The sequence below is a fragment of the Cottoperca gobio genome, chromosome 13 (genome assembly GCF_900634415.1).
Source record: "Cottoperca gobio chromosome 13, fCotGob3.1, whole genome shotgun sequence".
Lineage (NCBI taxonomy): Eukaryota > Metazoa > Chordata > Actinopteri > Perciformes > Bovichtidae > Cottoperca > Cottoperca gobio.
In genome coordinates, this window is record NC_041367.1 from 24,222,380 (window position 1) to 24,237,522 (window position 15,143).

The 15,143-nt window shown below is 42.1% G+C and overlaps 1 protein-coding gene across 2 annotated transcripts in view; it reads right to left on the reverse strand.

Moving 5' to 3' along the window:
- Nucleotides 1-15,143, reverse strand: part of phldb1b (pleckstrin homology-like domain, family B, member 1b) — a 105,411-nt gene that overhangs the window by 5,484 nt on the left and 84,784 nt on the right. For both annotated transcript variants that reach the window (XM_029446052.1, XM_029446053.1), the window contains 8 exons: nucleotides 12,456-12,617; nucleotides 10,863-11,000; nucleotides 9,746-9,862; nucleotides 9,141-9,246; nucleotides 4,945-5,278; nucleotides 3,378-3,468; nucleotides 2,248-2,394; nucleotides 1,569-1,788 (listed from right to left, as the gene is read on the reverse strand). In XM_029446052.1, coding sequence (XP_029301912.1) covers nucleotides 1,569-1,788; nucleotides 2,248-2,394; nucleotides 3,378-3,468; nucleotides 4,945-5,278; nucleotides 9,141-9,246; nucleotides 9,746-9,862; nucleotides 10,863-11,000; nucleotides 12,456-12,617 — 1,315 coding nt within the window. The remainder of the gene's footprint in view (nucleotides 1-1,568; nucleotides 1,789-2,247; nucleotides 2,395-3,377; nucleotides 3,469-4,944; nucleotides 5,279-9,140; nucleotides 9,247-9,745; nucleotides 9,863-10,862; nucleotides 11,001-12,455; nucleotides 12,618-15,143) is intronic.

A 15,143-nucleotide genomic window follows, 5' to 3' on the forward strand; every position in this document is an offset into this window, starting at 1 on the left:
TAATACGCAGCTATTATCTGGTAATGACCTCTTTAGCATTCAAATAGCCCTGCATTTGCATCTCATTTGACTGCATGTAAATGACTAAAACTCCCATTGTGGTTGATTAACGTGAATTAGCGGTGCTCATGACTTATGCTCGTCACCTCTCACTGTTCAAGGTCAAGAGACAAGGGCAAGTGATGCATCTCAATCAGCCTCCTCAGAGAGTGCAGCGCTGTGCGCATTTTAACTACTGCCAGAGTAATTTCAGTACACCTCCTCACCCTGGCTCACTTTCAACAAGGTACGCTTTAAGCAGCTTTAAGCAGAACCTTCTGAGGACTTCAAAGGCCTGACAGTGTCCCAGAGCTCACAGAACAAGATCAAATTACACCACGGTGCACGCTACATGCTGCATGTACTGCTGCTCAAGGTCTGGAGGACACGCGCTCTGCCTGTCACTCAGCCACACTCAGCCACTTTACATGCTAAAACTTAGTGCAACTACTTTACAATTTTTAACCCTTCCTCAGACTCGTATTCCACAAGACGCTTTGTCAATATTCATTCAAACACACACCCATCACTGCATTCAACATCTACATCGTTATTCAACAAAAATCTGAAAAGGGAATTAATTATAATACCGTTTAACGCTTCATGAATTTCATTGCAATGCGTCTCAAATCGTAAACATTAACAATGTAACTTGTACATTTCTATCTTTTTTTAAATTAGTCTTGAAACTTTAATGAACTGCAATCTTTGTTTTTATCTTTTTATCCTTTTTTTATTTTGTGAGACGACGGGTGAACAGGAGGGTCTGAGTACTTCCTGAATGCAATCCAACACAATAAATACTTTTTAGAGAATCGGCCCAAATATAAAACCGTGTTCAAGTTCAAGTATTGTTGTTCTTCAAATCAGGCTTTATATTTGAGGAGCAGACATTTATGTATTCACATCAGATATTATTCCTGAATGAAGAGAGTGTTGCATTGTGGGTTGTAGAGCTGAAGTTACTAAGAGTTCCTCTGTGCTGCCACAGAGGAAATCAATTCCTCACCAGTAAACATGGCGTCTTTACTGGAGCAACAGAAATCAAATCATCAAACAGTCCAATGAGCAGTGTGATAGGAGGTCGTGTTGCAGAGGAGAAACTGAGAGCAGCCTGGAGTGTGACAATAAATATGAGGGTTCAAGTTTGACTTTTACGAGAGAAAAGGTTTAAAGAATGGGAAATATCAATAATTCAATTCAATAATCAACATTCAAATGCTGCGCAGCTTTTATTTTCTCCTGCTCATCTATTCGTTGTGTTTAAAGCAGGTGTTTGTGCACAGTTGCAGATAAAGATCAGGATACACTGACATCATTAGTATTCGTAGAATTAGATTCCAGAGCTGGGTTGTTTCCGACTCGTGTGTTTAAATCCTTTCCCAAATTCACAACATGTGAATTTCATCTAAATATTCGTTAGTTTGCGTTTTGTCTTTTACAAACTGCGGCCAGTGTCCCCTGTGAGTGACAGCATCACAGCAATGACCCTGCAGCACTACATGTTCTCGCCTCTCAACTCTTCTTACCAACATAGTAGGAGAATGTCCTTTTGAGGCGGTCGAAGACGAACCAGCGCTTCTTCCAGGACTTGATCTTGCCTCCCATCTTCACCAGGTAGCCCTTGCACATCTTCTCTGTGAGGATGACGTGGTAGCAGGTGTCCACGCTGTGGCCCGACGACTCCACGTGTGAGCGCAGGTCGAACTCCTCCTTCCGTATGGGCAGGTAGCGAGTCATAGGACGGGCCTGGACGGAGCAGAAGCACCGTTGTTACAGCATTTCCTCTCAAGTAACAATCCAAAACAATGAATACAATGTCAGCTTGTTCAGAACTGTGCTGCTGGACTTTTAAACAAGACAAGGAAGAGAGAGCATTACCTCGGTCTTAGCTACACTGCATTTGCTCCCAGTATCTCTCACAGCAAGTGTTCAGGTTTATGTTTTAAAGCTCTTAACGGTGCATCGCAGACTCTCTGACTGTAATCCTTCATGAGCTCTCGTATCTTCTACTGCTGGCTTTTAAATACAATTACACACATGACACTGACACATATGAATATCTTCGATTTTTTTGGAAGAGATTTAATGTCTTGTGATGGTTTATTGATATTGAATACTATAAAATATTCCGACCAGAAGCTTCAGTGTCGAGGAGTCTTTCCACTTTCCCACCATGCAGACTCAATGATGTGTCCTTTGACTGACCTGAGAGAAGTTCTTGGCCCTCATCTTGACCTCCCTCTCCACCAGCTGCTGCCGGTGGAAGGTTTCATCCTGCAGTCTTTTCTCCGCATCCTCCCTCCTCCTCCTCTCCTCTTCCAGCATCTGCCGGCGAGCCAGGCTCTCTCGTTCCTGGAGGAGAGAAAGCTTTCATTTAAGATGTTTTCCATCCACAACTCAGCTTCACATTCAAACATTTATGTACATTTTCCTGAGCGCTGCTGGCCACCGTGCAGCTGATTGATTCTTTAAAAAGGCACTTTTGGGCTATTTGGAGAAGTAATATTTGACTGTGCAGACAGCAACACACGTTTACATACGATACATTCATACAGACGGAAAATAGAATACTGAGTGTTTCAAGCATCGTTGTCTTCAACACAATCCTCATACTACTAATACTTTCTGACTTGTGAGGACTTGTGAGCCAAAATGAAAAGATTTGAGGAGAGAATAATTTTAGAAACATGTTTTTAGTCTGAAGTGACGTCACTACAGATAAATGTGCAGGTTATTTTCTAAATTCAGCCATTAATTGTATGGTCTTGGAAATGTCAGAAAATAACGAAACATGTCCAACCCAGTCTCTTAAAGTCCAAGGGGATGTCTTTCAAAGTCTAATAAATAAACTGTTGGACAAACATTTTGTAAAATGACAAAGCAGAGCACGGGAACCTTCATGATGGAGGACCGGGGGGGGGTTCCCAGGTGACAGGGAGAGACTGTGATTATAAAGAAGATCTTCTGCTGTGCAGAAGTAACTACTTTTAGGGATCACAATTGAAGAAATAAAGAGTATGAAAACATAACTTGTTAAAAGGATCCACATTCATGCAGTAAACGTGTCTGAAGGACTTCAGAGTTAATGCTCAGTGACAAGAAGAGACATGTGGGAGAAGAGCTTCAGAGCAGAGAAGAGATTTGATCGTTTGTATTTCAGTTTCAAACATGGAGGCCAATAAAAATGAATGAAAGCCTGGAGTTTCTGTCCTGAAGCATTATTTATCAAATTCATGATCAATTCAAAGATATTGACAGAAACTCAGTTTGAACTCTCATCAGTCACACGGTATGGATTCTGAAGAACCCAGTTCTCTCTTCCAGTTGTGTCTCACCCGCGACTCAATAAGTCTGGCTTTCTCCAGCTGCGCCTCCTTCAGCATTTTCTCCATCTCCTCAATCTTCAGCGTGTCCACTCCTCCGAGGCTGAGAACGCAACAACACAGTGTTAGCACACAGCGGACATCTGCCTTCACATGCTAAGCAACAACTACATATGTGCACATCATCTCAGTTAACCTTTTACTTCACAGTAGGGTTCAAACTATATCTGTCGGGTCACTTGAGACTCATTTGTGAACTCATTTCCCCACAGATCCCAGGAAAGCTTAGTTTAGTTAGTCCGGACGTGTAAACGCATCTGAAGAAGCATCAAAACAACAAAGGTCTACTATTGTTGTTTAGTTTTAGTTAATGATTTAGTAAGTCGTCAGATTATATTAAACATGTCAGTCCGTCTAGTGTAGTAAAGATATCTTTCTCTTCAGTAAGTCACTGCTGAGCTGCTGGAGTCCTGACATGGATCAGAAATCATTTTATACTTTTAACGCAAATAAAGAGATTTTGGTCAAATCTGTGATTTTAAACTACATCTTAGCATCGTCTTTATTGGTCAACAATATAGCGTGTTGAGATCGTCACAGCTGTTTAGTGACGTCCGTGCCGCCTCGTCATTGAAATGTTAATGAAAGGAGCAACAGGCACGTTGATGTAGCACGAGGTCACCACACGTGTTCCTGTCAGTCTGTGGCAGCGGTGGACGAGAGTTTTTAGCAGCTCTTGTGTATTTTCTCTAACACCTTATTCACAAAGGTCTCATAGAGCTCAAAATCTTTGTCTCATTTGGAGATATGCCTCATCGCAGGCTCATAAACACGCACATGTTTTGGTGTGGCTTTGTCACTGACATCAGCTATTCATCATTTCAACAGCACAGCCTGAAACATTTTATCACAGCTGAGCAAATGAGACCAATAAAGCAGGGGGAAGGTTTAAAATGTAGCACCCAGAGTTACTGAGTCTTTGCCCCCCCCCCCTGCACTGCTCATTACCGAACAAGTCCCATTAAAGTCGGCTGAAAAAACATTACTAATGGTTTATTTGGAATGTGGCTCCTGAGAGATATAAAAAGGTGTTTGAACGATCGGTGCAGCTGAGAACACGCTGTGTCGTCCTGCAGCTCGCAGCGCGGCCACGCTAACAGATGAGCCGAACCTGAGGACAAAGACTTTACCTGTGTGTTTGTTAGGGTGTGAATACTTTAACACCGCTTTAATTCTAACACTTCATACAGCTGGAGAGCCAACATTCTTATGCCACTGTTGTTGGGTGCTTCACTCATCCTGACATGAATAACACCCGCCCTCCTTTCAAACAGGCCATTTAGTGACATCACTAAACAAGAACATATCCATACACTTATCACATAGATATTATGTTTCGTGATACTGTATCGATTCTCAAAACACTGTAGATTTATAATCAATAGTTAAATATAAATACACAGTATATATATATACACAGTCCGTATATACATATCCCAGGTTCTTATCAATAATGACAATATGATGATTGCACAATAGAACCCAGAAGACAATCTGGTGTGGACTGTGTGCGCTGTACCTGGACATGTTATCAGGCGAGCAGGCCGAGTTGTTCCCCGTGGACACACTGGTGTCCATGCTGTCGGAACTCTCCAGGCTCAGGGTGTCGTAGGGCTGCTCCCCGGCCGACGGAGGCTGGTGGTGCAGGATGGAGTGGTGAACCAGAGGGCCTCCAGAGCTGTGGCTCAGTGCGGAGCTGTAGGCCATGATCGGGGAGTAGGAGGGCGACGAGGAGGACGTCATGAGGTGGGACTGAGAGCCATGGAGCGCCTCCCACTGACACTGAGCCTCCACCGCCGCTCTCTGTTTGAGCTCGGCCAGACGACGACGCTGCTCTTCGATGACCTGGTGACCTGGAGGGAGGGGAGGGGAGGGGGGGGGGAAGTGATCAGTGGACATTCTAATGTTGAACCGAGGTGGAAGATGGAACAACGCAAGCAGCTCCATCAACACGTCAGCAGAAGTCAGTCTGTTTCCCACAGAGCAGGTTCAACCCAAACATCCTGAACTGAAGAACAACTAAATGCAGAACCAGCACCAGAACCAGCACCAGAACCAGCACCAGCACCAGTACCAGCACCGGAACCAGCACCAGCACCGGAACCAGCACCAGAACCAGCACCAGAACCAGCACCGGAACCAGCACCAGAAACAGCACCAGAACCAGCACCAGAACCAGCACCAGAACCAGCACCAGAACCAGCACCAGCCCACAAACTACGTGATCAGTAACCACGCACCACACATACCAGTGTGCTCTCTCAGTTACACACGAACAAAAGAAGAAGAAAAGGTCATACAGCCGAGGGAGGGAGGTCATGTTCTGGGAAAACACTTCCAAGACTGAAGTTTAAACAATCATGAGAGCAAACCTCAAATATTCTCTGAGGTTAAAGTGGTATAATGAATTCACGAGATAAAACATACACATTTATTTTTAGAGTAAAATTCTAAATGTTCTAAGATTAAACTCCCAAATTAACTCGAAAACTTGTGTTTTTTGTCAAGGAACCAGATGGCTGTACTTTGTAAGGTTGGATCAACCTCATCACAGCTCAGACGCCTCAGGTAAACAGGGAGCTACACACACACACATTAGTGAGGAGGTACATGAAGCTGTCCTTCCTCATCCCAACCAGCACGTTGTTTTCTTCTGATTAGGCCCAATTCACAGCGATGTCTCTTCAAAATCCAGAGGCCTGTGGTAATATGGTGATTCTTTGCTCATTGTTAGGTCCAATTCCAAAGCACTATTTGATTAGGTCATCCACTACAGACAGAATACACGGCATTGATCCAGCCTTACAAAGTGAAGCCATGTGATTCCTTGACAAAAACAACCCGATGTATCCAAGGTTTTATCTTGGACTTTAATCTCTGAGTTTTTTCTCAGAATATTAACTTCCTTCCCCGACCAAACCCATTAAGTCCCGTCACCACAAAGTTCAGTATCTACCCAACCTCTCACATCTCAAATCCATGCGGCTGTGCACCCGATAATGAGCACATACATCGGGAGAGAAGTGTCCAGGTCGATAACTCAAAACGGAGGAGCTCACTGAATGCTGAGCATGCAACATTTATTCTCCACCAGCAGGAACATTCATAGAAGATTGATGAGAGAAGAAAGACCGCTCCGATGTAACCGACAAAAGAAAAGATGAAAAGAAATGTTGGAGGGGGGGAGAAGAGTTAATGACACACCAGAGATGGAAGAGACTCCGAGAGAAGGATGAAGAGAGGAGCAGTAGGTGAAGACAGGGTCTGACGTTAACAGCTGCCAAGTGTCAAGTTCTGGTAAATGTTACCTTTGATGGAGAAATCAATACAAGTAACCTGCCGACTGGCTTAAGTTTGGGATAAGACTTGCATTTTTTAGGTACATACAATCTTTGGTCTTCAACTATGTTCCAGCAGGTTCCTGATTGGCTGCTTGCTCGGCTCTCTGCAAAGTGCTGCCGTCTAAGCCTCTGCTTGTCTTCTGTGTGGAAGGTTGATTCTCCTCGTGGTAGCTTTAAGGGTTAGTTTACACTGTTTGAAGTGGGGTTGTATGAGGTAGCTATCTATAGTCAGTGTACCTACAGTAGAAGGCGGTCAGCACGGCCCTAGTTTGGAGAAGCAGACCTGCTGTGCAAAGCACTGCTGTGGACGGGGGCAGCAGCAGAACACGTTTTAGAATCAGTGTCTGCTTTATTCAGAATATTTGCTCTCTTCAAAGCCATCAGACTCCTTTGATTAAAAAACTATAGTTTGACCTTGCAGAACACGGTTGCTGGTGTACCGCTGCATTGATCCGTTAGTTTGTTCCTGTTATTGGGTTAGTTTGGATTCACCAAAGTCACACAATGATACAAACTAACTGACGGATGGAGGCAGCAGTCGAGCAGCAGCTAGGGCTGCACAATATTGGGACTAAAGTGACATTGCGATATTTATTTTTCTTGCGATATATATTGCAATAATAATTAAAAGGCGTCTGTTTTTGGTCAACATCATCCGTTCTGTATCTGAATTATTTGTCTCCTGTTTCTCGCTCAGGTTGTGTTCGACGACTTGTTTCTCTGGTTCTTTGATAAATTGATCAAGAAAGATTGTGACTACTGTGCATGCAACTCTTCTTTATGTTAGTCATGGAAAATAGAACATTTGTTGTTTGCATTATACTTGTCATGTGACTGTTGCACGATGTGATGTTGAAGCTCTACCAGCAACCCCCGTGTTCTGCAGGGTAAGATGACTGTTGTTGTTAAAGGAGTCTGGCTCTGGCGAGAGTATAGATAACATCTTCATCGTCTGACAGCAAGGTAAACCGTGAAGATATTCTAAATATGGAAGATATTCATTTTTTTTAGGTGGGCCTTTCTTTTAGCAAACAATATGATTTGCTGCTGCCCGTCCACAGCAGAACTTTACTCAGCGTCCGTGCTGGTACTCCCGTCTGTTCCTCCAAACTGGGGGCGTGCCGAACCCCATCAACTGTAGGTGCTACACTGAATATGGAGTGACTCATACAACCCCACTTCAAAAACATTCAAACTATCCCTTTAAACCTAACTTTGAATTAACACATTCAGGGAACTCAACCAGTGAGTTTACCCATTTCCAAGTTATGTAAGCAATAGAACAGGCAGGGTGACACTTCTCTGTTGGCTGGCAGGAGAAACAAACTGTTCATTTCAGACCCTGCATGTGACGTACGGAGAGACATGAGATGAACAACAAGTATGAATCCCGCAGAACAAAACTCCTGGATGCATTGATCTATCTCCCTGCTGAGCTTCCCTCTATGGTGATCTGTCTGGAGGTCTGAGGCTCTGTGCAGCAGTGCAGCAGGAGACAAGTCCTCAGACACAGACAGACATGAAGAAACTGCAGACGCTGATAATGTGACTAACTCAGGCTTCCAACCCAGCACCGGTGAGTGACTGCTTTCCTCTGATCCACACACACACACACACACACACACACACACACACACACACACACACACACACACGCACACGCACACACACACACACACACACAGACACACACACGCACACACACACACACACACACACACACACACACACACACACACGAACAAGAATTTATCTTGCGAACCCTCAGTGGGCCCCGACCCTGAGGTTGGGAAACAATGACCTAGATAATGAGGAATAACTTTGAAAAGCCTATGTTTCAATTTCCTTTGGAAAGAAATAATTGCTACAAACCTTTACAAAGTATCCTAACACAACAAGACAGGAAAATGCCTCTAGTGAAGAGTGGGACTGTATAAAGCATTAAATACGCTGCGGTTCTAAATGTATCGGTACTGTCAACCTGATTGTTTGTATTACTGAAGGTACCCTATTCATTTTGATCATTTTATATTAATTGGTTGTTTTTTTCTTTTTGTGAAGTGATATGTTTATGTCATCATATTGTGATTTCTTATGTGTTTTATTATGCCTGTATTGCATAAAATAAAAAAGCTGTTTATGTTTATTTAAAGTATGAATACTCATAGATATATATACTAATGATGGATTTTGATCATTAAATTAATTCATGCTTTAATTATTTTCATGAAATCATTTCCCATTAATGAGTAAACGATGTGGGGCATCCATGTAGAGCTCAGTTAGTTGTTACTGAATCATTAAAGGACGATTAATCAACAGTGCAGAGTCAGGAGGGGTAAAGTGAAGCTCAGAGGCAGCACACATCAGTCACCTTTCTGCTGCATAGCGAGCTGCCTCTTGGTCTCAATGTCCTGCAGGGTTGCAGCCAGGTTCCTGGGAAGACTGCCAGTGCTGTTGGCCACCAGCAGGGGGCTCTGCTGGGTCAGAGGGAGCAGATCAAATGTTAAGATTTAGTGTCAAAAATAAATGAATAAGAAATATATGGGTTTTATATAATTATCTGGGTGTTGGGGAATGGAAGTATTTTAAGTCTCATAAAATAAACCACAGATACAGTTGGACAGATACTAAATAAAATAAAAACATACAATGAATTGAAACAATACAAATAAATAATAATAAATGAGTGGTAGGAAAAACATACAAAAACTTTAATACGTTTTGAAAGTTACAAATAAATAATTATGTAAGCCATACATAATATGGGTAGTAATATTAGAGTACAAAACAATACAATATCAATGGGCTCCATTTTTCTATACAAGTTTAAAATTCACCCTCTTGTAAAAGAGCAAATTCTCTCCAATGTTAGAAGATGTAGACGGTCTTTGATCCACAGTTTAAAGTTTGGAGAGAATGAAGAGTTCAGACTAAATTCAAAGGTGGATGACCTGTAGAAATGAACACGCTGTCTACCTTTGAGCTGGAGTTGCGTCCCAGTGTTGCTGCTCCGTGCTGCAGAGGGGATACAGAGCCGGATTTAGGCTGATGAAGAGACAGGCCCGGATCACTGTCCAGCTTAGAGCGGAACACCTGAGAAACCACACACAGAGCAGGAAGTCATCCAGATTAGGAAGTGCTGATTAATACATGAGGAGTGTTTTACAACCACGTTACAAGTACAACCAAACTCCACCATGGATGACTTGCAAGCACCTGCTGGAAAACAATGGTTAAAAGCATGAGTAGCATGATGCTGTGAGAGAACACACACACACACACACACACACACACACACACACACACACACACACACACACACACACACACACACACACACACACACACACACACAACATCGCCTAGGCCCACTTACATCAATGCTGCATTCAGGTACTGTAGGATGTAGGAGACTTGATATGACTTGAAAGTGCTCACACATTCACATTTTCTTTAAGAGTGCTGACTGAAGTTTTCTGTGCACTTCTTCTGCTGCAGGCGATGACTCCAAACATAAACTGACTTCATGTTTCACACCAAAGCAAACACTGGAGTGCCAGTCACAACAAAAAGCCCCAGCATGCAGCTGTGTGCTGGAGTTTCTTTATTTGTCAGGATGAAAAGAAGACACCCTCCCCTCCCTACTGAGCGTCTTTGCTCAGAGTTCATCATCTCAGAGCAGAGGTGAACTGTATTTTCTGGTAGTTTTCAAGATGCTTCAAGGGGGAAGACTATCTCATTCAATATGCAGCCTGGTCTCCTAAAAATGAAGTTCCCATACAACAAAACTGCATTGTCAATTACATTCCGAGGGAAACATATTTCGTCTCGGGTTACATTTGTTCTTGACGTATCAGAGAAACATTTCTAATGGAACATTTGTTTAAAACTGTGACCGTAATCCGGGAGAAAATACATTCAGTGTAGTTGTATCTGAAGGTTATTTTGGCTTATGATGTGAATGCAGCATTATTAAACACATGTTAAAATGTGTTTTCTATTCCCCAGTGGAAGGTTGGCAGAGGAATAACAGCACACACAAACAGCAGAGGAACCAGTGGGAAAATGAGGAGAAAGAAGAAAGGCCCTGTACCTGCAGCACAGGCCTGCGGCCGGACAGTGACTTGGCTGGCAGAGGAGGGCAGAGCTGGCTGGAGCCAGTCATTAGCTCCTGGTACCACTGCTCTAAATCTAGCTTGGGGAGGTGAGGCCTACTGCCCTCACACTGGTACTGGAGAGCACACAGAGGAGCGGCAGAGAGAAGGAAAAGAGAAAAGGAAGAAAAGACAAAAAGAGATTAGAAAGCATTCAAAGACTAAAGCAAAAGGGTCGAACCATTTGTTTTATACACCCTCAAAAGCTGTAATTAAGTTTGAAAATTATTCTTAAATATCTTCAACACATTATTGTTGTCAGCTGCATTATGCTTTATACCCTCCAGCTGCATATCTCTATTGTAATTCTATATTGCTGATGCAATGACCCAGTTTCTAATAAGAACATTTAAGTTTTCATCTCATTTTATGTTTTACTTCCCTTCATGCTTACAGTATCTCTATAAGTACAATATACAATGTATCAAAGAACAACAATAGGTTTTGTTTTTCTTGTAGAAGAACATACTGTTCTGTCTCTATTGTTCTAAAATACACATTTTAAACAGCTGATGGAGACGTGCCGCTCACTAACATGACTATCATGTGTATCTGCTGTTCATTACTGCACACAAGTCAGTTTATCAAGGGGACTTCTGACACAACATCTCTTTTCACGAGACAGAGGCAATGAGTGGGGACAATTCAATTGACATCATATCAAATGTTACGGGTTGCATCAGTGAAACCAGCACTGTGAGCACCGGAGCACAGGCTGTGACTTCAGGCCGACCTGCAGCACAACACACAGCGAGAGCTGCTGACTGACAGATACAGAAACATGACAGGGCAGAAAGGAAGTCAACTATTATGTAACACTAGCACAAAACAATGAAGGCCGAGTGTTGCACGTGTCCAAAAGATCTTTCTGTTATTTAAACAACAGAAACAGTAACTTTATGACCGATCCATTATCAAAGCGCTATAACTGCAGCCCAGAGTATAGTGACTTTAAAGGTGTCTTACACCACATACTCATTCTAAGCAGGCTTTAAGAATGTAGTGTGTGGACCACAAACTCATTTGTGAGTGTTTTCAATGTACATTCTCCAGAAATGCACAGAAGACGTGGAGGAGCTGCTTTACAGCGGGACAAATACTTTTTGCTGGTAGTGAACAGATACAGAAAGTAAGTGCATTAAATATTAAATCTTAAGAAAAACATTTTAATTTCAATTTGTGAAGTTCAACAAAGTCAATCCCATGCAGGCATCACATCACTGCTCGAACAGCAAGTCAAGACAATTAGTATGGAGCACACTATGTAAATTAATATATGTAGTATGATTTTGCGAAACACAGGATATTATATTAGTTATTTATTTGTTAATATTTCTGCATCATCAATTTATGTTTATTTTTTTATCCGTTTCACAAATAACTGGATTATTTTATCTCTAAAAATATTAAAATAAAACAAAGCAAACCCTTTTTGGTTAAATCGGTGACAGCCGGTTAACAAATCAGCCAAAAAAAGGATGGAAGGATGAAAGGAAGGAAAGAAGGAAGGAAGGAAGGAAGGAAGCACACACCTCCACAGAGAGAGAGAGGGCGGAGCCATGAGGAGAGGAGAGGCAGGAGAAGGCGGGGTTTACGGCTCCAGACTGCAGGGGCTGGCGAAGCGGGGAAGTAGGGGACGACTCCACCTTTGGCATCCCATACATCTGATTTAACTGGCCCACTGTCACATACTCCTTCCCAAAGGCAACAGACAGACAGACAGCAGTGAAGACATACATGTCAGCAAGACAGGCAGCAGTACGTTCTGCGACATGACGGTGTGAGGGGAGGAGGGTCGTTAAAGGACACGGCACAGGGCAGCACAATTCACACAATCAACTTCTGCAGCAAACCTCATCGCATCATTCACCGCCATTGTGCTGCCATTAACATGTTGCTTCTCTACACATGAATCACTTTTTATGGGGTTACTCTTGTGTCTTTGTTATGCAAACACAATAGATTGAGAGCAAAACATCAACACTGCAATCAAAATGTTTTATTGCAAGTAAAATATATTTGTGATTAAACTTCAATCAAAATCAAAAAGTTCTGTTTTCTGTTGATGTGAATATTTAGTGCAGGTGTGTTTACAGACAACCTTCAGGTCAGTAATAGCTAAACTCTTTGGTTTTTAAAATCAGTGTAAAAAAAGTTGCAATAAAAATTTAAATCATTGCAGAGTCGATAGTTTTGCTCTCAAATCAATTTTTTTATTGCATAATAAAGACAGAAAAGTGACCCCATAACTTTTCATATGTGCATTATTATCCTGAGTTTGTGTCACGTGTAAATAGAGCCGGGAAATATCAGTTCACAAATTGTCTCAGATATTTCCTCATTTAAATCATAACTCTGGTCATTGAGGTTAATGTTCATGTTCTGGTTTCAGATACATATACATTGTCAAGCGTTGCTTACTTTTGTGAATAGTAATACATAGAAAACAATGCTTTTGCAGAATAATATGTTTGAATGTCTCCATGGAGGCATTGATTAGAGTATTGCTTTGATGCACTGGGGCTGAGGGGACGTTCCCATCTTTCTCTCTTTTCAGTTTTCAAATACATGCATAAAAATACCCAAAACATATCTTCATTAAATACTTATGTATTGCACTGACACTTTTATTAAAATAAATCAAACAACAGCCAGTGTGGAAACCTTTTTGGAGTTTCTTTCTTTCAAAATGACGCCAGTCATCTTGACTGTTTGTTGTTGTTTCTTTTCTTATCTGATGTGTTTTTATTTTTATTATATTTCTATTAAATATGTGAAATGTTCTAATTTCCCTTTGATGACTATGGAAAACATGACTACATATTTAATTGTTTGTCTATTTGTATGTGTGAAATATATGCAAAGTTATATACAAATATTGATGTTATTGCAATTTTATAGTTAGTTATTAATACAAAATAGCAGCTTTTGGTTCCCTTAAAGCAAACCTGCCTTTATCAGTCCAACCCTCATTAAGCCTGATGTGTTCCTGATGAAGTGTCCACAGGAAGTGACACGGCCCTGCAGCTACAGAGGAGGTGAGTACAAGATGCTCCTACCAAACACTCATGTAGCAGAGAGCAAAACCAACAGGTTGATCAACAGCAAACCAGCAGAGGGAGCAACATGACATGGAAATGGAAGGATGGAGAGAGACAGAGGGAGCAGAGTCAAGACAGAAGCTAATCAGGAAAGAGACAGGAAGTGATGGTACCTCGCTGGCGCCAGCTAATGCAGCATCTACAGCAAATGCGCGGTCGTGAGAGGCGGGCTTGCTGTTCTCATGGAGGCAGCTGCTGCCGTACAGCTTATAGACATCCGACAGCTTCATGTACTCCTGAGCCAACAGCGGTCAGACAGGATGAGAAGCCATGAGGACAGCACTGTACTTCTTTTGTACAGCATATGAATACACACACACACAAACACACACACACACACAAGCACAGAGCCGATCATAGAGATTATGGGTTGAAGTGCTGGAGTTACAGCTAAACAGGTGAGCGGGGACGACGCACAGACAGGAAACACCAAGCAACAGGAAGTGCCTCTCAGGCCCTTCAGGTGGCTATCACAACAACTGGCGATGTAGTGGTGAAGAAGAAGAAATGATTGAGTTATAAATAAAGCCGAATAGTTTGAAACTTCATTCATAACGTCGACGTCTGAATTCTAAATCAACGAATGCTGCGCAGCTTCTTCTCTTTTAAAGCTAGTATTTGTGCACAGTGGCAGATAAAGAGTAGGATACACTGACATTATTAATATTATACTGCTTAGATTCCAGTGGCGGCTGCTTTGTTTCCTACTCGTGTGATCCAAACATTTCCAATAACTCCAGAGCGTTGGAGTTGTTAATGTATTGAACAAAGATCGATGTAATCACTTCTAAAATCCACAACACGCTTTTATCCTAGAAATTGTTAAATATTCATATTTAATCCATAGTTGTTGGCGTTTAGCCTTTCAAAACAACATTTTCACTGTGCAGCACACAAAGGGAGACACGCACCCTTTCTAACGGACCAGCAGCACTCCAACAGCACCATCAATTACATTTATACGTGTTCCTTCTTTTTAGGGTGATGATGTCATGAAATATGATGACGGACATTCAAAGCTTCATTTGAAAAACCTCAAAAGAAGATTTGGATGTAAAGAACATTGGTTGGTAGAGCATATACACGAGCTCTAGAAGGCAGTAATGTCTCCTCCTGTTG